The sequence below is a fragment of the Octopus bimaculoides genome, chromosome 20 (assembly GCF_046866305.1).
Source record: "Octopus bimaculoides isolate indiv1 chromosome 20, ASM4686630v1, whole genome shotgun sequence".
Classification (NCBI taxonomy): domain Eukaryota; kingdom Metazoa; phylum Mollusca; class Cephalopoda; order Octopoda; family Octopodidae; genus Octopus; species Octopus bimaculoides.
The window spans coordinates 4,977,291-5,003,750 of record NC_142947.1 but is presented as its reverse complement, the minus strand read 5'-3'; the positions used below and the strand labels follow the sequence as shown (position 1 = coordinate 5,003,750).

The 26,460-nt window shown below is 39.6% G+C and overlaps 1 protein-coding gene and 1 long non-coding RNA gene across 3 annotated transcripts; one reads left to right on the top strand and one right to left on the bottom strand.

Annotated features, from left to right (window-relative positions):
• The first annotated feature begins 10,820 nt into the window (after positions 1 to 10,820).
• LOC128250358 (uncharacterized) lies at positions 10,821 to 17,852 on the top strand. 2 transcript variants are annotated; one of them, XR_008266384.2, is made up of 2 exons: positions 10,821 to 11,544; positions 14,533 to 17,852. It is a non-coding gene; the product is annotated as an uncharacterized LOC128250358 (long non-coding RNA). The 2 variants fall into 2 exon arrangements; XR_016237478.1 differs by having other exon boundaries at positions 10,821 to 13,297.
• On the bottom strand, positions 13,292 to 23,201 carry LOC128250357 (uncharacterized). Its single transcript, XM_052975209.2, has 2 exons — positions 22,785 to 23,201; positions 13,292 to 14,414 (listed from the first exon to the last, which is right to left on the bottom strand). The coding sequence occupies exons 1-2, from the start codon at positions 22,799 to 22,801 to the stop codon at positions 13,529 to 13,531; spliced, it is 903 nt and encodes a 300-aa protein (XP_052831169.1). The 5' UTR covers positions 22,802 to 23,201; the 3' UTR covers positions 13,292 to 13,528.
• Between the last annotated feature and the right edge of the window lie 3,259 nt (positions 23,202 to 26,460).

Below are 26,460 nucleotides of genomic sequence, written 5' to 3'. Positions count from 1 at the left end.
GGCATTGCAATAACGGAAAGCATTCTCTCACGCTATTTTCTTATCTGTCCGCTTTACTTATCGTGTGATCAAGTTCTAGTATCTCATTCCACCACTATATAAGGTGATCGGTGACTTTTAGCTACGCCCTGCCTTTAATCCTTAACGTTTGCTATGATTTTTATTTACATGTGCGTATATATCTATACATTATGCACACATTTACATATATATGTATATAAGGAAGCACCCATCTATCCATCTATCTATCAACTAACCTACCTACCTACCTACACACACACACACACACACACATACATACGTACGTACATACATACAATTTTTTTTTATTATAGTATGTATTTTATCTGAAAAAAGGTTTACTTCAAATTATAATTAAAAATGGTATTCGTAGAAGAAAATTTGTGGTGATATATATAAATGAATTTTTTTAAATATAGATATCTGTAATTTCTTTTCTAATTATTATTCTCTTTAATTGATTCTTTTCTTATTTTAAACGAATCTCGGCACAGTTATGGAATTACTGTCGCTATTTTATAGGGGAAGAAAAAGGCGAGGAATTCGGTGGGTTCTTTTTCCTTTGTTTTTTTTTTTTCTTTCAGTTTTCTTGTATTTAATGCAGTGGGAAATTCAGTTCTCAAAATAATTATACTGAATCAATGAATGAACGAGTAAGATCACATTGTGGCGCCAAAATTAACTTAACTTTGCCATATATTGTTGCCACCTTTTATTTTTAATTGCATTTCATCGTGTTTTCATGATTCTAAATGTGTACACCTTGAAATTTTATAAACTGTTCTATTATAGTCAATATTTCTAAGTGCAAATAATAGGAACACAAAATATCGGAATCTCGCCAAGAGATAAACGAGAATAATACGCTGACGAATACACGTTAAAAGTTTATAAAGTCATATCTAAATCGAACACTTCGCTTTGCATTTGTTCTCATAAACTTCAGGTACTTTTAAAGTGCGTTATTTATACACATGATAAAAGAATTCTCATGAATTTTGCCATAAACCATTTCCGAAAGGAAGTCAAGATGGCTATAACGCTGGATGACGTCATGGGGTATAATTAGCAGCATTAAATGATAGCAGGCACGTGCGCTGGGGTTCTGTGAAACTTTTCTGACCCTACCTACCCGAACAGCTTGTCAACTTCTTATCAAACCGGGAGGTACTTTTATAACTGATGTTTATAGTCACAGGCCAACCCGGGTAGCGGTAGACGTGATTAAAAGCGTTCCATCCATGATCATCCCTTCTTATTTTCAGACAATTCGATTGCATCCTTTTCTCACTCAGATGGTAGGATGGAGTTTGAAGAGAATTTTGGTTGGTTTTTTTTTCTCGGAGATCGAGCGGCGAATTCGCAGGCTCTCCCATGTTGAGTCACTTTAAAAGGGAATTGTAGACACGTGGGATAGATTTCTATCGAATGACCTCACTATCCATCCCGTCAACGTCACAATCATATCGGCTACAAATGTTTGGCATATCCACTCTTACCGAGTAGTCTGATAAAACGCTTTCCCGTCGAGACCGTTCCGTCCTTTTTTCGCGCACAGTATAATGTAAGGCCGCATAAACCGATGCTTCTTTTCTTAAAAGTGTTTTGTGATATAAAATGACACATAGCAGCTATTTCTAGCAGACCGAAAGACCCTCATAAAGTCCTCACTTCGCTATGTCTTGATTAGTTTTATTTGACTTGTAGAACTGCGGAGATTCTCGAAAAAAGACCCTTGTTTTAAGATCTAATTATTATAATTATTTTAAAAAACCCAAAAAACTCTGACATTGCTGTTAAGGACTTGTAAAATATAAGAGAAATTAAATTAACAGAGAACAAAAATACCGGCCGGCAGACTGGCTTGCCGGGAACTAATTTAGTAGTAACTTCAACATCACACATACACACTTTCACACCTACACATACACGGCTTTTCACTCAGGATAGCTATACCACCACCACCACTGGCTATCTATTTATTATCTATCTATCATCTTTCTGTTTGTCTATATATATATGTGTCAATTGAAATTTTGAAGACTCGGTGTTTTGTGTTAGAAAGCAAAAAAAAAAAAGAAATGTAGGACAGATAGAAAGAGCAGACGAAATAAAACCGGGCGAATGAATGATGTGCAGTGAACCAGTTGTTTCTTTAAATCGGCTAAAGTTTATAGAAGGCGCGCGAACAACCACGTGTCGCGTTAAACACGGAAGGATGTATCGAGGGAGGGGGAATAGGAGAAGGAGGAGGGAAAAAAATCAACCTTGATAAATGTTCTCGTGTTGAATAGTAGAAAACATTGTCACCTCGTGGAGGCTTAAAGTATATGCAACTTTGTTACATTTGCGTCCCGGTTTCAATTATCAAGTGAGACCAACCGAACTTACTGTAATTTTTAAAATATTTATCATAATAAATTATGTTATATTATAGTTTTATATATATTATTATAGGTTATATATTAATATATAGATTATATATTATGAAATACAATAATGTAATATGGCGGACAAAGTTTAACTAAATGGGCAAAATTACGATTTGGTGATTTTGTCCCTGATTTTGTTTCCTCATAACTTTTTGGAAAATATAGTTTGTCTTTTTTTTAATGGAAATTTGTAGAAGTACAATTTTGAGGATGTAAATTATGATTATATTGCTAACATTAATTTTTCTTGTTTCGTTTTCTACATCATTCTCCCCGCCTCTCATATACGTCATTCTTTTAGACATTAATTTTCTCAACTGTCTAAAATGCATGTTTTTAAACCACATTTTACAGAAATACGTTTTCTAGTGTGTACATTACGTATTGTTGGTGTTTCAAATGTAAATCTAGTGGGCGGGGTGGGCAGAATTTTTTTTTTAATCTCAATTTACGAGAAAAAGGAATAACGATATCAGGGGTGAGGTGAAAATAATCTCCAACTCTTCTTCCAAATGGGGAATAAAAAAAAAAAATTTAATCGACTTAATCGTAACTATAACGTTTTTCTGCAAAATTTTACTGAAATATGTGTTTTTTGGGAAAGTTATGAGACAACAAATTCAGGAGAGGCGAGGGACACCAAACTGTAGTTATCTAATGTTCAAACTGCATCGATTGAAAATGAGAGGTACAGAAGTAATCGTCAATAATCGGCAAAATCGTCAGCGATCGATAATAAAGGCAATAATCGTAAAATACGCTTGAGTTATATTTGAACTTTTCCTTTTTTTTTTTCTTTCTTTCTGCCGGCAGACGATAGGAAGGGAAAGACCTGGAAATCAAGCGGACCACTCTTCCTCTCTTATACACACGCATAGTTGTTTTACAGACAACACATAATTAATTACACATACAAAGAAGAGTAATTAGTATTTGTCTTTCACTTTTAATTGATACAGTTTGCTTCACTTTGTCCGCCATATTATCCTTTAGCTTTTGTTTCAGTCATTCGACTGTGGCCATGCTGGGGTACCGCCTTGAAATGTTTTAATCCAAAAATTCGATACCAATACCTACGTCTACAGCTTGGTTCTTATTCTCTGCGTCTCTTTTGCCGAACCTCTAAGTTACAGGGACGTATACAAACCAACACCAGTTGTCAAGCAGCAGCAGTGGTGTGAAGGGGACAAACCCAATCACAAAGTCACACACACTCTCACACATACACGCGCCCGCACACATATATATGTGTGTGTGTGTGTGTTAACGACGGGCTTCTTTCAGTTTCCGTCTACCACATCCACTCACAAGGCTTTGGTCCGTCCGAGGCTATAGCAGAAGACACTTGCCACGCAGTAGGATTGAACCCAGAGCCATGTGGTTGAGAAGCAAGCTTCCTATCACACAGCCACACCTGCGCCTATAAGGTTTTTTACATGCACACACATAGAAATGGATTGGTTACGGTTGGAACGCCTTCTATCATAAAACTATTCCGTCAGGATTGACACATAGGTTAAACAATAACAATGAGAGAGAGAAAGAAAGGGAGAGAGAAAAAGAGAGAGAGAGAGAAAGCCATGCCGTTTAAAGTTCAATATTTTCTTCTCTTCGCCTCCAACGTAAACAGCAACAACAATACTCACCCATCCTACAAAGGTATAAAAAAAAAAGAAATCGGAAAAAGAAAATAAAAGAAATGAATAACAAAGAGAATTTCGAAGCAAAAATATCATAAAATTCCAAGAATTTCAAAAGGAAAGCCAGCGCCCGGTCAGCGTTTACAAATACAGAGCCACGCCTCGCGTTCTTGTCTTGTTTTGTTCCTCCAGTCTTCTCTCTCTTTTTTCTTGGGTGGCGATGGTGATCACGTGACGGTTTTAGAGGTGGATCCCCGTCGTTCGAAAACGAGGTGTTCAGCTGTCCATCAACTGACTTATTTGTTCTTTGTACGCTGCTAATATTAAGGGCAAGAAAGGTGCCGAGCTAATAGAACCTCTAGAATAACCGGGCCCACGTGTTTCGTCCATCTTTACGTTCTGAGTTGAAATTCGGCCGAGGTTGACTTTGCACTTTGTTCTCTCGAGGTTGATGAATTAAATAAGTAGCAAATGAGCCCTGGGGTCGATGTAATCATCTTACTCCCTGCTCCCAAATTGCTGGCCTTGTGCCAAAATTTGAAATTAATATTAATGAGAACAGTATTGTAACCAAAGAAGGACTTTGACTTTACGCCTGTGTAAGACATTGTTTGACGAGTTTCATATTTCGCTTCTCACCCAGCTGAAAAGATTCGTGATGAATAACAGACATCCAGACACAGGATTTGTTTGTATTTATAATGTACGAATGGAGCATCCTGTCGTTGACGGGTAATTTTCAAAATAGAATACCCTGGTGAAATTTCAGAATAGCACACCCACATCAGTTGGATGTTCTCTCAAGCTAACTCTCATTCGATTGCTACTCAATGCTTTTCAAATGTTTTGAAAAAAAAAGCCTGACTACAAGTGACATTAGCTCAGGGCAAACGCCGTCGCAATGTATTTACATTGACATTGATACGTAGATGGCTGTCCTCATCTAATATTGCTTGTTGCTTATAACAGATTCGTGTGTGTGTGTGTGTACGCAAAATCATATTACTAATGGTTAATATATTTATTACTTCTGTCAATTATCCATGTGTTCATTAGAATTTTACCAGTAACAGAATCGCAATGAACAGAACAACGACGAAGCCCTAGTAGCCATTCGTAGGCCAGCACGTGTATAACTGTTGCAGATATCATCTGTTGCCTGTCAGTTTAGTTATCCAGCTGACAATGCCCCGGCTACGACATTACACAATAACAGCAGACGTAAATAATTAGTTACAAACAACAAGTTGTTGAGCAAGATTTACAACATGGCTACTGGCCCAGTCGCCATGTTGCTTGGCATGTTCAGCTCTCGTATTGAGCAGCCCCGACCTAAAACGTGATTCTTGAAAGAAGGAAACATCAATGTTATAGAAAGAAGGTTACATTTTTTCCAACCACTTCAAGCGTTTCATTAAACGACATCATATACGACACATTATATGGTGTTAGTGGTGGGTATTAGTTGTCGTTTTTTTTTCCAGTCATAATTAGAGCAACAAAGCATCGTATTGTATATAGACATGAACGCATTATATGTATTAATAATAAACACGTTCTCAGCGATGTGGTTATGATTACATATAATAAACATTCATTGTTGTTGTGAATTTAGGACAATATTACGACGCATTGGTCTTGTGGTTATGAATGAAAACAAATTTATTGCCCCCAACTACACCGTTAACGTGTCCTCCTTTCATGTTTTTAGACGTTATAGTGTAGTTTAAGAAAGATTTGGCTGTTATTTCTAGTAGGTCAATAGACCACGTAAAGGTTTTGTCTTCGTCGTCTTTGCTGGTTTTCATGACAGTTTCGACCGACGATATGGTGGCAGTGAATCGCTTCGGTTAAAATTATGTAATGCCGTACGATCGTTTCACGCAACTACATTTAATTGAACAATGCAGCAATTACATCAATATAAATGCAGAGCAATCCTCAGTTGCACAAAGACATAGAATTTAATTAAATTAAAAGAGATGGACACATTAGTATAATTTTGCCTAAAATCTCGAAGAAGTTAAAGAGATAGACATATATATATATATATATATATATATATATATATATATATATATATATATATATATAGCGTGATGTGCTGCTTGACTGGTCCCCCCTCTCTCTCTCTGTTTATATATATATATATATATATGATGATCTTTTCTCCCGCCATGCCTCTGTCTACCCCTCCATCCTCTCTAAATCAGTCCCTCTCCCGCTCTCTCTCTCTCTCGTAGTTTTTCCTTAAGGTTTTCAGGTTCTGGGTATATATAAATGAGAAATCCATTCTAAATTATCTCAATCTCTTCTCCGCTAACATACTACGACGAAGTCTCCAAGATGCAGATAAGATAGAGATTTTTATTTATTTACGACCTCAAACATCTCATACCTTTCGCGCTTTAGTCTGCCCTCTATTATTTATCTTGTCTCTCTCCATGAAATTCAATTGAATTCAGTTTTTGTCTTAAATTCATACTTATTCATTTTCTAAGCTTCCTAAATTCATGCTACGTATATATTCTATTCACCTAGATTTCATTGCTCTTTTAAAAATTACGATTTATGCATTGTTGTCTCAAATATTTAAAATCTACGATTAAGAGGCCTATCTCCTCGCTGACGGTACACCCGCCACCGGAAGTGCATTCCTCTGTCATCCTGTCATCCTCGGCTGTCTCCCGGAACCCATCTAGTGGCCTTGGCCATCCTCTCCCCAACCTTTGGGTAGCGCATTAAGTTTGAGTAATGTTTGCAGGTTGTAGGTACTGTTTTGCTTATGAATTCTTCCAATTGCAAGTTTTCTTTTCAGGTACACGACACTGCTTCCCCCTTTCCCAGGCTACAGGCCCACACCCCCAACACCCATACTGTTAGGATTGGCACTCTCAACGTCGGCACGCTGAAAGGTAGATCTGGTGAAATTGTTGAGATGCTTGAACGGAGACGCGTAGATATGTGCTGCATCCAGGAAGTAAGATGGAGAGGAGGTTCTGCGAGGTTCCTCACAGGCAAAGAATACAGGTACAAGATTTTCTGGGCAGGGAACACTGACGGGGTCGGGGGCGTAGGAATACTTCTAGCAGAGAAATGGGTGGATAAGGTAATCGAGGTCGTTAGAGTAAGTGACAGAGTACTTAAGATTAGACTAGTGCTTCATCATAGATTAGCTACTGTCATCTCAGCCTATGCACCTCAACCGGGGCTACCAGATGGTCTGAAAGACCAATTCTATGACACCCTCTTGCAAACTACCTCGTCGACGAGTGACAGGGACCTGCTCTTTGCGGCTGGAGACTTCAATGGTCATGTCGGACGTCGTGCTGGAGGCTTCCATGGCATACATGGAGGCTATGGCTTCGGTTCCCGCAACGAGGAGGGAACCAGACTGCTGGAGTTCTGTGATGCAACCGATCTTATGGTCTGCAATACCAACTTCAGGAAACCTGCCAGTCACCTAGTCACCTACCGCTCCGGCAGACACTCTAGCCAAATCGACTACATCCTCGCCAGAAATAGGGTAAGAGGGCGGCTTATAAATGCCAAAACTTACCCTGGCGAAGAATGTACCCCACAACATAGATTAGTAGTTAGCGACTTTGGGATCAAGGCAAAATGGGTGCCCAGAATTAGACCGGCTTGGAGGAGAAGGGTGTGGAAGCTTAAAGACCCTGCAAATGGACAGAGACTTAGAGACAAGTTACTTGAAGCATTTAACGAAATAGAAGGGGATATAGCATCATACAACGTGGAAGACAATTGGAGATTTCTGTGGGACAACCTGTTGAAAGCCACCGACCAGATTTGTGGGTGGTGTAAGGTCCCCTCCCGACCCAGAGTAACGTGGTGGTGGAACAAGGAGGTAGACAGGGCTATTAGACAAAAGAAACAGGCTTGGAAGGACTGGAAGAACGGTGGTAGCAGGGAATTGTACCAATGTGCCAGAAGGGAGGCTAGGCGACAGGTTTATTTAGCCAGAGGGGAAGCAGATAAGGAAAGATTTGCCAATGTTCTGCGCCGTGAGGACCAAAGACTCGAGGTATTTCGTGTTGCAAGACAGTGTAAGAGAGAGAATAGTGATGTTGTAGGAGAGAAATGTGTTCGCATGGATGATGGTACGCTTGCACTAAATGAGGCTGCAAAGAAAGAGGTCTGGAGATGCCACTACGATAGATTGCTTAATAAAGAGAATGAATGGGAGGAAGAGAGCCTGCCGTATGTCGACCCAATAGAGGGACCAGCTATCCGAGTTGATAGTACCAGGGTAGATAAAGCAATTAAGAGTATGAAGACCGGGAAAGCCCCCGGCCCATCAGGAATCACTGCAGAGATGCTCAAAATATCTGGCAGTGTTGGCTACAGCCTAATCACCCGTATTACGAACCAGGTGATACACGAAGGAGTCATACCCAATGACTGGTGTAGCAGCATCATAGTCAACTGCTACAAAAGTAAAGGTGACGCTTTAGATACAAATAATTACAGAGGCATCAAGCTGTTAGATCAGGTTATGAAAGTTACAGAGAGGGTCATAGCCCAACTAATTAGGGAGCGAATCAATTTAGATGAGATGCAGTTTGGGTTCGTGCCAGGTAAAAGCACTACTGATGCCTTATTTCTAGTGAGACAGTTGCAGGAGAAATACCTAGCTAAGGATAAACCTCTGTACCTGGCTTTCGTTGACATGGAGAAAGCCTTTGACAGGGTCCCCCGATCCCTTATCTGGTGGTCAATGAGGAAACTTGGGATAGAAGAATGGTTAGTGAGAGCTGTGCGAGCCATGTACAGAGATGCTGCCAGTAAGGTGAGGGTGGGAAATGAGTACAGCAATGAATTCCGGGTAGAGGTAGGGGTCCACCAAGGTTCCGTCCTCAGCCCCCTCTTATTTATCATAGTCCTCCAGGCAATCACAGAGGAGTTCAAGACAGGTTGCCCCTGGGAGCTCCTCTATGCTGATGACCTTGCCCTAATTGCGGAGTCACTATCAGAACTAGAGGAGAAGTTTCAGGTGTGGAAGCAAGGTCTAGAATTGAAGGGCCTTAGAGTCAACCTAGCTAAAACCAAAATCCTAATAAGTAGGAAGGTAGATAAAACACAAACCCCTTCAGGTAGATGGCCCTGGTCAGTATGTAGAAAAGGAGTAGGTAGTAACTCTATAAGATGTACCCGGTGCAAGCTATGGACACATAAGAGGTGCAGCAACATCAAAGGCAGGTTAACTAGCAAGTTAGTTTTTGTGTGTGGCAGATGTTCAGGTGCAATAAAGACTGTAAACAAACAGGAAACAACTTGTATCTCATTCCAGGGTGAAAAACTAGAGGTAGTCGATAGCTTCCGCTATCTGGGCGACCAATTTAGTAGTGGGGGTGGGTGCGCTGAAAGTGTAGCTGCTAGAATAAGAATAGCCTGGGCAAAGTTTAGAGAGCTCTTACCCCTGCTGGCGACAAAGGGACTCTCACTCAGAGTAAAAGGCAGACTGTATGACGCATGCATACGAACAGCCATGCTACATGGCAGTGAAACATGGGCTGTAACTGCTGAGGACATACGTAAGCTCACAAGGAATGAAGCCAGTATGCTCCGTTGGATGTGTAATGTCAATGTGAATACCCGTCAGAGTGTAAGTATCTTGAGAGAAAAGCTGAACATTAGAAGCATCAGTTGTGGTGTGCAAGAGAGACGATTGCGCTGGTATGGACATGTGGTGAGAATGGATGAGGATAGCTGCGTGAAAAAGTGCCACACCCTAACAGTTGAGGGAACCCGTGGAAGAGGTAGGCCCAGGATGACCTGGGCTGAGATGGTGAGGCAAGACCTTCGTACATTGGGCCTCACCGAGGCGATGACTACTGACCGAGACCTTTGGAAATGTGCTGTGCGTGAGAAGACCCGGCAAGCCAAGTAAGATCGTTGCCAGTGCCCCTGGACTGGCTCTTGTGCGGGTGGCACATGAGATGCACCATTTTGAGCGTGGCCGTTGCCAGTACCGCCTGACTGGCTCCCGTAGGATTTTCGAGTGAGATCGTTGCCAGTGCCCCTGGACTGGCTTGTGTGGGTGGCACATAAAAGACACCATTTCGAGCGTAGCCGTTTTCGTGCGGGTGACACGTAAAAGCACCCACTACACTCTCTGAGTGGTTGGCGTTAGGAAGGGCATCCAGCTGTAGAAACTCTGCCAAATTAGATTGGAGCCTGGTGTTGCCATCCGGTTTCACCAGTCCTCAGTCAAATCGTCCAACCCATGCTAGCATGGAAAGCGGACGTTAAACGATGATGATGATGATGATGATATATATATATATATATATATATATATATATATATATATAATACAAATTTAACCACCGTAGTATAAAATAATCTGCAAATCAAGAAAAAAAAAGTTTGGAATATAAAAATTGATTTTTATTTTACTGGAAATATTGAAAAAGTACTGATGTATTACTTATGAACAGGCTGTGTGGCAAGAAGCTTGCTTCCCAACCGCATGACTCCGGGTTCAGTCACAGTTTAGGTGTCTTCCACTATCTATGGCTTTGGGCCGACGAAAGCCTTGAGTGGATTTGGTAGACGGAAACTGAAATAAGCCCGTCGTGTATATATGTATGTGTGTCCCTGCCATTGCTTGGCAACCGATGCTGGTGTATGTCCCAGCAACATAGCGGTTCGGCAAAAAGACCGTTAGAATAAGTACTAGGCTTACAAAGAACAAGTCCTGGGGTAGAGTTCTTCGAGTAAAGATCCCTTAAGGCGGTGCTCCAGCATGGCCACAGTCAAATGACTGAAACAAATGAAAGAACGTGATCACGTGGAAAACGCGACCGAGCTTTCTTTCCAACTTGATAAATGAATGTCGTCCATTTCCAGCATTCGAACATTCTGCAAAAGGGTTTGAGCAAACATCGCATTGCCTGGAAACAAATGAGGGCTGGCGTCTGGAAGAGCGTTCATCCGTAGAAAATCTGTCTCAATAAACTCCGCCTGAGCCATGCAATAATGGGGGAAATTGGACGTTAAAACGATGGCTCTTCTGTGTGAGTGTATTTAACGGCGGACATCTTCGGAGTTTCTGTAAACCAAATTCCTCTCACACACAACCCAATATTACTGTGGTAGAAAGGCCCAAGGAACCATATAGTGTGTTCGAAACCGAAACTGCTTTCATGGGAAACAAATTTCTTAACCATACGATAAAAAAAAAACAATCAATATTATTCTCGTTATTGCATCTTGTGTTTGAGTGTTAGGCTTTAAACAACCTCAACTACAGAACGAACTCAAGGACAAGCAAAATCCTTAAAGTAATGAAACAATGCCGTATAAAAATATCTAAGTATGAATCAAGAATAAAAGTAAAGACTATTCTAGAACGTGGAAACTTCGTGGATCCTGTTTGTGATAATGGTTTCAAATTTTGGCACAAGGCTAACAATTTCGATGTCGAGGTAAGAGGCGACCCCAGTACTCAACTGGTTCCTATTTTATCGACCTTCGAATGGATGAAAGGCAAAGTCGATCTCGGCAGAAATTGAACTCTGAACGTAAAGGCGGACGAATGCCGCTAAGCACTGTGCCTCGTGTGCAAACAACTCTGCCAGTTCGACGCCCCGATTGTAATAAGAATTTCTCTTCGTAAAGTCTTTTAACGTCTTTGACTAGCTTATCTTGCTCATTTTATTTTATTTTCATTTACGGTGATTAGCATATTGACCCCCGAAAGAGATAGTAAGTTCGGTTCGTTTATGTTACATTTTTTTTCTTGCTTTGACACTTGGTTGTTAGCTAAATACCAGGTTCACACCGGGGACGAAGGGAAGGGAAACAAGCAGACTGATTGGCTGCTTAAGTTAAAATAAATAATTTCCAACAAACAGGAAGAGATATTTATCTAAAACAAGCAAGTAAATAAATAAATAAATAACTATGAAAATAAAAACGAAAAACTATATAAAACAAAACAAATCAACAGTGAGCCGCGCGTGGTTAACGGCGGGGAGCTGGGACCGGCAGACGAAAGCATGAAAGCATAAAGCTTGTTTGCTTGGAGTACGACAGATGAGAAAGAAGCAATTAGCGTCTCCATTTGTAACAAAGCGTTCCTTTACAAGGTTGGTAGGAAACAAATGTAGATACATACAAATACTTTTTATATATACATACACATTTCCTCTGCCGGTCAACTTGTCAAACATGGAAGTTGTTTGTGGTTTTGCTTAATATTGTCACGTGACTTTAAAGTAAATTTTTAGGGACAAAATTATCAAGTCTGCTAGTTCAGGCTTCTACTTTCTTCGTCGTCGTTGCTATTGTCTCCATTTTCATTACACTGCGTTCCCCAACTCCCACCCTTTCGATTGTTACTAATCAGGGGCGAATCTCCTTTCAAAAACAAACAAAAAATCTGTAAAATGTTCTTGCACTCGTGTGTCCCTTATGTGGTTTGTATATTTAAAAAATATTTGCCTTTAAAAAAACGTAGCACATTGAATTATTCTTTTACTTGTTTCAATCATTTGACTGCGGCCATGCTGGGGCACCGCCTTTAGTTGAATAAATCGACTCCAAGACTTATTCTTTGTAAGCCTAGTACTTCTATCGGTCTGTTTTGCCGAACCACCAAGTTACATAAACACCAACATCAGTTGTCAAGCGATGGTTGGGGTGGGGGACAGACATATATATATATATATATATATATATATATACAACAGGCTTCTTTCAGTTTCCGTCTACCAAATCCACTCACAAGGCTTCGGTTGGTCCGAGGCTTATAGTAGAAGACACTTGCCAAGGTGCCACGCAGTAGGACTGAACCTGGAACTATGTGGTTGGGAAGCAATATTCTAACCACACAGCCACGCCTGCTCCTATTAACCTTGATTTCAACCATAACCGTTCAGTCCTTTATATTTTTCGGGAATTTACTTTTTATTGCTGTTTATCCATCAGTGGTAACATTGCTGGATTTCTGAAGACTTCTTCCTCTTCTGTTAACCACTTCCGCTTCCATAAACGATAGTCCCCAGGGTAAGAAGTGATGTGGGTTCAACACCAACCAATCTGTTTTTACCACTGAAACCTACTCCTCTCCCCCACCCCACGGAAAGATCAGTCACTTCATTAAATCTAACGTCGTTTCTAGCGAGATCCGATCTACTTTGAGGAATTCAAGATTTTACAAATAAACAGGAAAAATGTGTATGTACATTAAATTTTATTTTATAATTAAAATCTAAAATATATGAAAACGAAAAAAATTCTAAAATGATCATAATTGGTTAATATTCATCTTGAAAAACATTAAAAATGACAGTTCATTTTCTATCTCTTTTGCTGTCAGTTAAATAGGTTTGAAGGTAAAAATAACAATTGATTATCAGAAGGTAATTGTGTGTATGAGAAAATAATGAATATCAACAGAAGTTGGTATTAATATAAAGCAATTTCAGTTGCTGACGTTTTAGCTATTTCTTTGGCGTGATTGACAACATCGGGTAAGTTTGGCGATGTCGATTCCCTTGGCTGCACTTGGACGTTGTTTGACGTTCTGGAAGTCATTATTGTCGAAGTGACTGTCGTTGGAGTGGTTATACACGTCGATGGAAGAGCAGCCGGAGGCAAAGAGGACAAATGGCCGGCATCGAACGTTGCTGTTATAAACGCTTCGTATTCAACGGTCCCCATTTTAAAATGCAGACGATCGTGTGCTAACTTCATAATACGCCCCTGAAGAGTGCCATCACTCAAGGTATCAATAATGGATTCTGGGATTATCGCATAGACCACAGCAGTTATATAGTCGATTGTCCATTGGCATAAATTTGCATAATCGATTAACTCGAGAATCAGGCCATTGGTGAAGTTTTCCACGCCAATGCGGTGAAGATTTTGCTCATTAAGACTTTGTTTGCACAGCCTACTTGAGAATGTGAAAATACCGGCATAGCGAAATATTATGGAAGTAGGCGGCGGTTGAATCTTCTCATAATCAAATGTGGAGTCTGTTTTGTCAAAGAATTCGTTCAAAAGCCGTAAATATTCCGGAGTTCCCACTGAAAGTTGAGACCTCTTTAATACCACGTCTAAAATACGATATTGAATGTTGGCTGGTTTTATACAGACTTGAACTGAATCGGGTGCCAACTGACGGATTACTCCAACCAAATGCTCAAATGTCCATTTATTGATGTTAGAATAATCATAAAGTTCCAATACCAGACCATTTACGTACCAATGGGCTTCAATTCGTCGTAAATCTCCAGACTCTAGTTTTGCATTGCTGATGTCAGCCGACAGACAATATAATCCAGGATATCTAGAAACAACGAAAGAATAAAGATAGTATTAATTGATAGAAGTTAAAACATAATTATTTTATCTTTTACAAATTTTACTTATTTCTCACAGCAACTGAACATTGTCTTTCGTCACAGGTTTCCAATCGACTGTTTCAATGGATTTCCAACGATGAAAGTAACAAGGGCGATGCCGTAAATAATGTAGAACAAATATAACAAAGGAGTCTGTTCGCAAAGCCCAGGTCTTTCGAGGGCATTAATGAAAGCTACACGCAGAACGTTCTACTGTTTCCACCAACCAAATTTCACTCATAAAACATCGTCGATCGACCCGCAAGGAGTCACTTTTCCCCAAGATGCCGTAGAGTGCGATCAAATCGGAACTACAGTAGGTGCGAAGCTAACTATTTAACAACAAAACTATCAAAATTCATCTCTTCCTACCACCACCACCACCCTGCTACCACTTCATTTTTTTCTCAGCGGACACTATTGATCGATCTATTGCCTTATTGAAATACACTAATCGAAAATGGCAGATTGAGCTTGCCTGCTGCATATAATCCAGAAACCTGAAATACAAGAAGTTGGAATATATATATAAAAAAAAAAAAACTGATTCAACCGCAAAACTATATTTTCATTTATTTGATAGAAACGGAAATACTCCAATGAAACATATTCACTGGCGTTGGTAAAAACACTTCTAACACGAACCAGTGAGGAAGTATCTTGGTAGGTTTTAGTCTTCTGTAATAAATTCTATTTACATCTAGTCTGTATTACAGGATTATTAATTCGACTCGAGTACTTCTTGTCTAGTAATTTATTTTCCGTCCTCTGAAGAAGGAAAACCAAAGTTACCTCGGCAGGATTCGAACTCAGAACGTAAAAAGTTGTAACTGAAAAAAAACTTATTATTGTAGATATTTTGTCCTAAGTTCTAACGATTCAGTCAATCGCTTGATCTATTAAAAATACCAGTTAAATCTGTTCCTAGCATCTTATTAAAAGATACAAACATACTCGTAAACTATTTTGATCATAATAAATTGAATAAAGTACGAGAGGATCACGCACAAGATATTCTATCAAGGGCCCCTGCCCCTGGGTTGTTAGGGCCTTTTTTTAAAATTTTCACAAAGGTTAAAATCTACAAATAATGTGCTTATTACATTTTCTTATCCTTTTTATTTTGAAAACCCTAAGCACAGAACAATGACACCCCTCTACAACGAGAACGTGATGTCCTTGGTGACTGCTCGAGTTGTTGGTACCTTCTTCTGGTACCTTCATCGATAACGATTGTATAGATTCCTCTTTAATCTTCGTTACGAACGAAGAATAACTATTGCATTAGAATAATCTATGTTAACGATCTTCCGACGTAGAAGGTTACCTGGGTTATTCTAATCAAATATAATAGAATGAAGCATAAGCAAGAGAGAGAGAGAGAGAGAGAGAGAGAGAGAGAGAGAGAGAAAGAGAGAGAGAGAGAGAGAGAGAGAAAAAACAAAAGAGAAAGAAAGAGAAAAATGTAGAAAAGATTTATATTTTAATCCTTTTGTTTCCATTGTATCTCGCAGAAATGAATTCCTAGCTAGAGGCGATAGCTGTGAGCTATTCGATGTTAAGCTATAAAATTATCTTCTTAACAGTAGTCAGCCATCTTTAAAACTTATATAAGTTTCAAATGAATTGAATAACTTGAATAGAAATTGAGGCGTTCCTCCACCCACTGCTTATAGCCACAATCGTTTTTCTTTCAAAATTAACATTTAGTCTGTCTTTCTTGATATTTCACGTAAGTCTTTACATTAATTTCGAGAAACAGAAGCTTCAATATCAGTAACATTGTTGTCACAAAGAAAAGTTGCATCTATACGTGTACCAAACAGGCCAAAAAGAAGAAAAAACCCTTCGCATTCGGAGTGAGCATAAAATCATTTAAGATTCCTGCACTGTTGTTGTCAAACCAATGTACAAATTGAGACAAATCGGGGCCCTTTTTCCATCTAAAGCTTGATGAAACATTCTCCTGTGCTATCCAGACCATCATCATCATCATCTACCTCATCTGATGAAGGAAAATCAGAAAAAAAAACTTTGCTGTATAAATCTTCCATTTGCAACTGGGTTTCTCCTGTCGATGTGTGTTTTAGGGCGGTGAGCTGGCAGCATTGTCAGCACGACGGACAAAATGCCCTGTGACATTTCATCCAGCTTTATTATGTTCTGGTCTAAAATTCCGCCGAGGTTGACTGTCTTTTATCTTTTCGGGGTCGATAAAATAAGTACCAGCTGCACACCGGAGTCGATGTAATCGATTGCCAGGAGCACCACTCAGAGCCATGCAATGTTCACCTGTCTCATCGCCATCACTATTTCTGCTTGTTGAACCCTACACAGTGCTTTCTTAAAAAGCATAGACACACGAGTCTTCACAACTCAAGCAGTCTAATGCTAATCTATATATGATGCTATCGTTAATGTAAGGGCTCCGGTGCATTGCTTTGCTGGTAATGGTGTGGGGACCATATTGTAAAGAGGCTCCTGACGCTGTATTAACTCTTGTTACTGCTAATGAGTAGATCGCGTATATCATCATCATTTTAACGTCCACTTTTCCAAGCTTTCATGGGTCGGACGGAATCGATCGAGGCAGATTTTCTCGGACCGGACGCCCTTTTTGTCGTATATATTTCAATTTACAAGATAAACTTTTGAAAATATTTAGTCAGATATCTGTAAATTTATTTATTGTTACATGCGATGCCGGGATAGACGAATTATAATCTCGTACTTATGATTCGATTTTGATAATGTTTTAAAATTTAAGTAAGAACACATTAGAACGGTTGTCTTAGAAGGGTTAGTATTAAAAAAATCTATCGCTTCTTCAAATCCTTTCCAGACATTCACTCTTTTCAACAGGCAGACGTTCCAGTTTAACCAACTACAATGGCCTCTGCAGTACGAGTGCTTGTCTACAAAGGATACGAGCCCTGACTTTCTACTTCAGACTAATAAAAAGAAAACGTCATTGAAGTAGATGCTTTATCTCATGTTTTATCATTGAGAAACTATACAAACCTAGTTATATTTGCCGACGAAGATAATGCCATCGAGAAATACATAAATCAGGATTACATTCAGAGAGAGACGAAGCCAGAACAGCATCGACAGATGGGCGTCAATTGCTGATGTCTATATTTAGATCATACATTATTAACGCTCACGCTCCATTCTAATTTGCTGGTGTCGCAATGACTGCTGAAGCTTAAATTATTATTTTGGAAAGGAATTTCAAACATAACAACCTCAAGGATTTATTTTTTAAATATGCTAATTATTCACGCCCACTCCTGGTGCAATTTCGTACATATCCTTATTGATTTTCTCTGCATTACTTCGGCAAATAAAATTAAGCGTATGCTTAACTAAGGCTTAAAGGCCTCCAATTGTCAACCTCGCCGAAATGATTAACTATAAACTCTTTTTATCCCCAACTCGTGTTTATTTATTAGATTTTTGATGATCATAAAATACTAACTCAACTATTGTTGGTTTTTTTTTTCTTCTTCTTCTTATATATATAGAGGCGGTTTTCATGAGTAATTGAACAGAACACAAAAGATTCGAGAAATTTCGTTTTATTTTCCTTTTGCAAAAAGGCTGCAGTACTATATATAGTTAGAACAATTTCCAACGAAAACCTAATCTGTGTAGAAATAGCTGCCAAACGTCCGTCAACACATCACACTCTAGTATCTTAAAAACAAAGAGAAATACATTGAATAATGCATGTCTAGCTGTACAAAAAGACGAGACATTGTATTCATAGCCTGAAAGCTTTTATTACTGGCCTGTTCAATCAAGACTGATTTGGAGGGGTTACACAAGAGCTGAAATAAGAAGTTCTTCATATTTTCAAGAATTCATATCGCCAAAAAATGTCCCCATTTACCGTCTTACCCACTTCACCAGACTTTCGGAAACATCGCTATCATCAATCCTATTAGGGGACGGAATGATTTCAACCAATGCCAATAGCTTGTATTTTGTCGCTGAACCAAAGAAACTCAACAGCAACATGTGCGATGAGGGAGACTTAGCTGCACCAGGACTCGGTTGAAATGATGCATCGCGCCGCCTCGCCCGTAAGTTGAACTTGCGCCGTGACTAGCCAAACAGCCTAACCACTAAGCGACGCGCGCTCGTGCATTGATTGCTAATGTAAAAAATCAAAATTATAAAAAGGAACAAGATTGACATGCTATCCATCAAAGGTCATCAAATCTTTTCACATTGCAAAGGGTTTTAATAGCTGCTGCCCCCCCCCCCACCTTTGACGCTACCTGCCCACAAATTGAAACAAACAACTTCACTGCCCTATCACTTCCTGGTCATCAACATCCTTTCACGCGAGCTCTCTCTCTCTCTTTCTGATCGTGACAACAACCACCTCGCCAATGGGGGCTATCAGCTTGTCTCCCGGGTCGGGTGCAGAGCAGGTCACCTTGACCACTTGACCCTTTCAGACAATCCCTTCGCTCAGAGGGAGGTATGTCAACAACTACTAACTAGCCAGCTGTGGTGTTGGTCTTCTTACAATCAAGGAAAAGAATGCGAAAACATCGACAGCGTGTGGCACACACACACACACACACACACACACACACACACACACACACACACACACACACACACACACACACACACACACACACACACACACACAAGGTGGTCAGAGATAAGCGCTAAATTCAAAATATTGTTTCAAACAATAAGTTCGACAAGTAAACAACATGAATTGAAGGGTGGACCTCTATGTGGTCACTCGACCTGCAAGAAAGTGGTAGCAGAAAATCTTCCTCCAAATTAAACTGAATAAATAAAAATTGAAAATAAAAGCACCAATCTAAAAAGACAAAATACGTGGCAAGTCCCTCTTCTTACTACAACCTCGGATCGACCAATGAATTTGGTTGAGGAAACTGTGTGGAAACCTGTCGTATGTGTATGTATGTGGCTATGAGGGTCCTGTCGAGTAAAGAGACCGCTAGAATAAGTACCAGGCTTTAAAAAAAGAACTGGGATCGATTCATTCGACAAAAACAAAATCCAAGATGGTGCCCCAGTATGGCCGCAGTCTAATGGCTGAAAGAATATATTCATTTATTTGTTTCAGCCATTTGACTGCGGCTATGCTGGAGCACTGCCTTTACGCGAGCAAATCGACCCCAGGATTTATACTTTGTCAGCCCAGTACTTATTCTATCGGTCTGTTTTGCCGAACCGCTAAGTTACGGGAACGTAAACACACCAGCATCGGTTGTCAAGTGATGGTAGGGAGCAAAACACAGACATGCAAATACATATATACATGCATATATATATATATATATATATATATATATATACGACGAACTTTCAGTTACCGCCTTGGTCGGTCCTAGGCTATAGAAGACACCCGCTCAAGGTGCCATGCAGTGGGACTGAACCTGGAACCATGTGGTTGGGAAGCAGGCTTCTTACCACTCCTGTCATATATATATATATATATATATATATATATATATATATATATATATATGCGCACACACACAACCAGGTCCGTCCGTCCGTCTCCACCGTTTGATCAGTTGTTCAGGAAAGGTGACAGAATACGTAGCAAGTCTTCAAACTCCTAAGCACTTCGACTAAACCAGTGGTTCTCAACCGGAGTCCACATGGCCCTTGGGCGGGGGTCCATACAAGATTGTTATCAAAGTTGCTTATATTTCTACAATACGGAAAAAAATAAAGGGATTTTTTAAGCATCGAATGGCTGCGAGGGTCCAGTCGAATAAAACAGAAAATGGTTGAGAACTGCTGGACTTAAACCTTTCAAGACGGTGCCCCAGCATGACCGTAGTCCAATGACTGAAACAAGCATGTTGAACAGTCTACATAGATTCAGATAAACTGTCTGCAATGCCTTTGATAATATCGATCAGAGCTAATCTAGAAGCTAAGGATTATTTTATGAGAATTAAATCAATTCAAATTAAACAAAAGGTAGATTAAATTAGAGAATTATCGATAAAAGGTCGTTGATAAATCTATTTCAGGAATATATTCTAGAAATATATTTTAAGATTTTTCCTTTTTAGATTTACACAATCGAAGTTTTATGACAGCCGCAGCCATGTGGTTAGGATGTTTGCTGTCAAAGTACAGCATCTCGGATTTCGTTCCGCAGCACGGCACCTCCCTCGTGAGTGAATTTGGCAGATGGAAACTGTCTGGAAGCCTTTTCTATGTATGTGCCTTGGTGTTTGTATTTGTCTTCCCACCACTCGACAACTAGTGTTGGTTTGCTTACGTCCCCATAACTTAGCTGTCCGACAAAAGAGGATGATAAAATGGTTTCGGTTTGTTTGATTAAAACCCTTCAATCTTGTACCCCAGCATGGCCGCAGCCCAGAGACTGAAAGAAGATAAAATATCATTCCAACCGTGCCCATCATCTCGTGTTTCAAGAGGATATCTACATCCAGGACTACGTTGGCTAATGTGGTCTTTCATAGTTGATGGGATTCGAGAGATATTTGGCTGCTGTTTATAACAGGTTAGACCAGTCGTGTAGAGCAGTGTTTATTTACCTGTTGTCTATGTCCCACTCCTGTTAGTAACGGATTTCACCTCGATCCACTCACGATATTACATTGGTCATGGAAATCGATCTTCCTATAAAATCGAAGAAACTGTGTCTCCATTGGTTTTTCAAAATTGTTGCTATTCGCTCTCGGTTGTCCCTGATAAAATTTCACTAAAATAAAATTTTTTTCAAAGAGTAATGATGACAGAAAATCACACGTGAGTGAGTGGGGTGGACCAAGCAGTAATCACAGCAAAATAAAGTACCTGTCAAGTACTGGTACTTTATTTGTCATATATAATTGACTATCCCTCTTTAAAAATTTAAAATATTTTTAATGATGAATTAGCTTAGCTGTTCCAAACAATTAACTCCATTCTAGGCCCAGTCACATATTCTCCATTGACAGAATTGCACATTTGCTTTCGGTTCTAATCATTGCTGAAAACATTTGTTTACGATAACCAGGGGATGGGATCCGCAAAAGGTTTCCTGTAAACTTTATTTTTAAGCCCACGAGTCTTTTGTTGGTTGTGAATATTTCAAACTTGCCGTATATTTACAAACTTCGCGCTCCCTACAATTTCTCTTGCGTACGTCTGCGCGTGTCGCGGTCTAAGAATCTCCCGATCTTATCGCTTCAAATAATAAGGAAACATTGGAAAACATAGTCCTCAACATCCCCTCCTCCCTACGAAAAGAAAACCCCGAGAGACCAGGCCTACCTTCGGGTTTAATCAACTAAAACAAGAGTTTTGCATGAAAGACAAGTCTCAGATTAAGAAAAAAAACCTTCATGCTATATTATCACAAACAGACATATTTTTGAGAAAAAGATTTTGGGCCATTTACCCCGTTATTTGTGTAAGACCTGAAAACTAATACATCCATTCGTAATTTAAAAAAATGTTTCTACTCTAATTTGAAATATAGTCTTTTGTACAAATCTCTTGTGGTTTCATTAAAAGAGCAGCTTGTAATATATTCCTCATATCCTCAATAAAACAACTTCAAACAACTCATAGATACCAAATGAAAAGAAATTATAGCACCAGAATAACAGAAGATTCCCATTAATGGAGTTTTAGGATTCGTTAATTAAACACGAGAGCAGGGAGACCTTTTTTTATCATTTCAATCGTTTCCAAAGTTTTGTGAGCTGTCAGAATTGTGGGGAAAATACCACAAGGTATTTTCCCCAGCTCTCTCACTGAGTTTAAATCCCACCGAAGTCATCCCTCCGAAGTCGATAGAATAAAGTACAACTCAAGAACTAGTGCTGGTAATATCGACTAATCTACACTCTTCAGAAATTAGAACAACTGGAACAATCGGGATTGCTCCGATTGAATTACTGGTATTTACCTTATCAACTTTAGAGTTTGACTCTGCTAGGATGTGAAGTTTGGAGTCGTATTGTGTAAAGAGACCAAATAAAATACAGTTAATTAATGAAAGGTGATTAATAAAAAAAAAAAAGGCTCAAATAAACTCCAAAAATATAGTGAACGAAGTATTTTATCACCTGACTGACATTTTCTCATAACTTGCCAATTCCCCAGCAATTAAGAATTTGCCACAAATGACAAACAACAATAAACTTATTCCTTTTGTGAGTTTAACGAAACAACATTGCTACAGAATTGATAACTGTAAAACACTTTGACTTAAAAACGATTGGAACTTGAAGAAGAAACAAATGCAGCTAACTTAAAGCATCAATCGAGGAATATGTAGAGCTTACCTCGTATGAAGTGCCATGATAATTGTTCCCGAAGCGATGTCAGTTTTTATTTCGTTGTAATTTATTTTCCCTTCTTATTTTTTTTCTTTTCTTTTCTTTTTTTGTCTGTTTATATTATTCTGGTCGAAGTAATTTCAGCAAGATATCCAAAAAGAGGGGAGGGGCAACGTTAGTCTGAATGCAACGATATTATTACCTGTTGCCGTTTGAGTCGAAACCAAAAAGGAGAGATTATTCTTTGTAAGTTGTGTGAGGGGGTAGGGTTTATTAAAGTGAGGAGGACGGCTTCACGAGTGGCCACTGAATGGACGGCAAGGTGGGGGTTTCTTTTTGTAACCAAACTGGCTTAAAGAAGGAAGGACGACGCAGATTTCACCAGTTCTGTCCTGGTGTACCGGAGTAAGTATGTTTCACAGTTGCTGAGGTGGAGGAGAGGGGGTCGAGTCAGCCTCTTAGCATTGTTTAGTCTTCCTTTTTTATGATTGTCGTTATTTCCCCTTTTCTTTTCTTTCTTTCTTTTTTTATTTATTTTAAGACCACACTCCTGATAAACTTTAAATCTATTTATACACCCCTCTCTCTCTCTCTCTCTCTCTCTCTCTCTCTCTCTCAACACACACGCACAGGTGAAATGGTCTGGAACGTCGAATCTGTCACCTTTTTTTTTGTTTCCGTCATTAGACTATGGCCATGCTGCGGCACCTCCTTTGAGAATCTTTTCTTAAATGAATAAACCCAAGTACTTATTTTTTTGAAGTCACGTAATTATTCTAATTTTTTTTCGATTTTGCCGAACCGCAAAGTTACGGGGGACTGACACACACACACACACACACATAAATACGACGGGCTTCTTTTAGTTTCCGTCTACCAAATCCACTCACAAAGCTTTGGTCGGTCCAAGGCTATAATAGAAGACACTTGCCCAAAGCGCCACGCTATGTGATTGAACCCGGAGCCATGGGCTTGAGAAGCAAGCTTTTTACAATACAGCCACGCCTGTAGCCCATACATATTATTTCCGAAGCTATTTTACTGGCGAACATTCTTTGTAACCTTCCAATTTCTTCTATGAGACCAGATGGATTAAGGGACCGAAGCTGCGTGCTTTTACTGGAACCGTCCCAGGACGGACGACGGACGATTCGGATCGGAAATGAAGAAGCATCAGGGTCAAACCTCCCTGGATCGTTTATCTTTTAATTGTTTCAATCATTGGACGGCGGCTATGCTGGAGCAGCACCTTCAGTGGTTTACGCGAACGAACCAGCTCTTTATTTTTCAAGTCTTGCACTTTTTTTATTGGATTATTTTGTTGAACCGCAAAGTTATGGGCGTAAACAAACCAAAACCGGTTACCAAGCTGTGGGGAACAAAAACAAAATCACACACACACGTATATATACATACATACATACATACATACATACATATATATATATATATATATATATATATATATATATATATATATATATACATATATATGACGGACTTCCATACAGTTTCCATCAACCAAATCCACTCCCAAGCCATTGGTAGGCCCGGGGATATGTACAGGTCATTAAAAAAGGTCACCTTCGTTTATATTATTTTATGTTTTATAATTAGTTTCCACAATAAACGTAATTACATTTTCCGCATATTTAATAAAAAATTTCCTCTAATGCGACCTTATTAAATTACAGTTACTGACACTGTATGGTTGAATAGTTTAGAAGTTATCTTCGCAATCACGACATTCCGAGTTCGATCCGTCTGCGTGGCACCTTGGGCAAATATAATTTTCTGTGTAACCACGGGTCGACTGATACGTTGTCTGAGATGGATTCTACACGAAAGTCAAATATACGACCTTCTCTCTCTCTCTCTCTCTTTCTCTTTCTCTCTTTCTCTCTCTCTCTCGTTAATTCAATGGACAGGCAATTCAGATGACCAACCCACTAAATCCTCATCGTCCGAACGGACATAGAACCGCCGCCACTAATTTTCTTCGTTTTTTTTATATTTCAATATCGGTTTCAAATTTTGGTTCAAGACCAGGAATTGCGGAGGAAGGGGTACGTCAGTTACATCGACCTCAACGCCCAACTGGTACTTATTTACTCGACCCCGAAAGGATGAAAAGGAAAGTGCCCTCGGCAGAATTTGAACTCTGAACGCAATTTGCTTGGTGTGTTAACAATCCTACCAGCACGCACCCTCTTTTTTTCTCTCTCTCTATTTCAACATTGAATGGCGGAAAAGTAATAAAAAAGCGTCCCAAACGACATTCTAATGTATTGTGCGTTGTCTAAAACCTCAAAAAGAACTTCTTGTAAAGGTGCAGGCGTAGCTGTGTGGTAAGAAGTTTGCTACCCAACCACATAGTTCTGGGTTCAGGCCCACTGCGTGGCGCCGTGGACAAGTATCTTCTAAACCCTCCGGCCGACGAAGACCTTGTGACTGGTTTGGTAGACGGAAACTGAAAGAAGCCCATAGCATATGTAATACGTACTATGTGTTTTTTGTATGTATATGGGTGTTTGTGTGTCTTTGTCCCCCACCACCGCTTGACAATAGGTGTAGGTGTGTTTACGTCCCCGTAACTTCGCAGTTCGGCTAAAGAGAATAAGTACCAGGCTTTAAAAAATGGTGCTGTGGTCACTTCATTTGGCTAAGACTTCTTCAAGGTGATGCCCCAGCATGGCCACAGCCTAATGTCTGAAACAATAATCGATAAAAGATAAGCTGTATTTTGAAATGAAAGTTTAAGTTTTAATTGTGTGAAAAAGTCGATGGGAAAAAAGAAATCGATATGCGATGCGGGGGAAATGGTGAAGAAGAGCAATGATATATTTTAAACAGTTTGGATGGTTTAGCCGCGTCCCAATATATAACTGGTATTCTAGGCAGATGAAAAAAAAATACATTGGTGACAATGTGATCTGAATTCTGGAACTAAATGCGACCTTGAATCATGCCAATTAAATAAATTATGTGCTTATTTATTTCTGGTCCTTTATGATCTGAGTTCAAATCCAGCTGAAGTGCGAGCGTGTCCCCTAATATTTGTGGACAGTGGGGATCTAGGGGCAGTGAAAATGCTTTGAATATCCTCCTGAGAAACTGGGTTTGCATCCTCTTAAGTGAATTTCGTCCCCACCCGCAGGCATTGCAGATGGAAGATGGGAAGAGCAAGTCAGTTGCGAGTGTATAGTGAAGACACAACCACATAGTCATACACCAGGTCTTGTGTGTATGCGTGTGCATGTGTGTGTGTGTGTGTGACAGAGAGAGCGAGAGAGAGCGTGCTTGTGTGCACGCGTGCGTGCGCGCTCATGTCCGAGCGTGGTTTTTAATATCTTGAATATATAATGAATGCTATTGCTTTCCATTTCTGTTTTTGTCTTATCAAAGGTGATCCACAATCCACATTCACATCGTCTGCCATTTTCAGTCAGTTTCTTTTTTCTTATACATTTTACAATACTCGTCTCTGTGGTTAGTGGCGGCGGAGACAGACATCGAAAGAGAGAGAGAGAGAGAGAGAGAGAGAGAGAGAGAGAGAGAGAGAGAGAGAGAGAGAGAGAGAGAGAGAGAACGTGTGAGTGTCTTTCGGTGCATACGTCTGCGTATGTGTCTGTATAATTAAACTGATAGACAAGTAATTGGAGCCGCTGTATTAAAAAGAAAA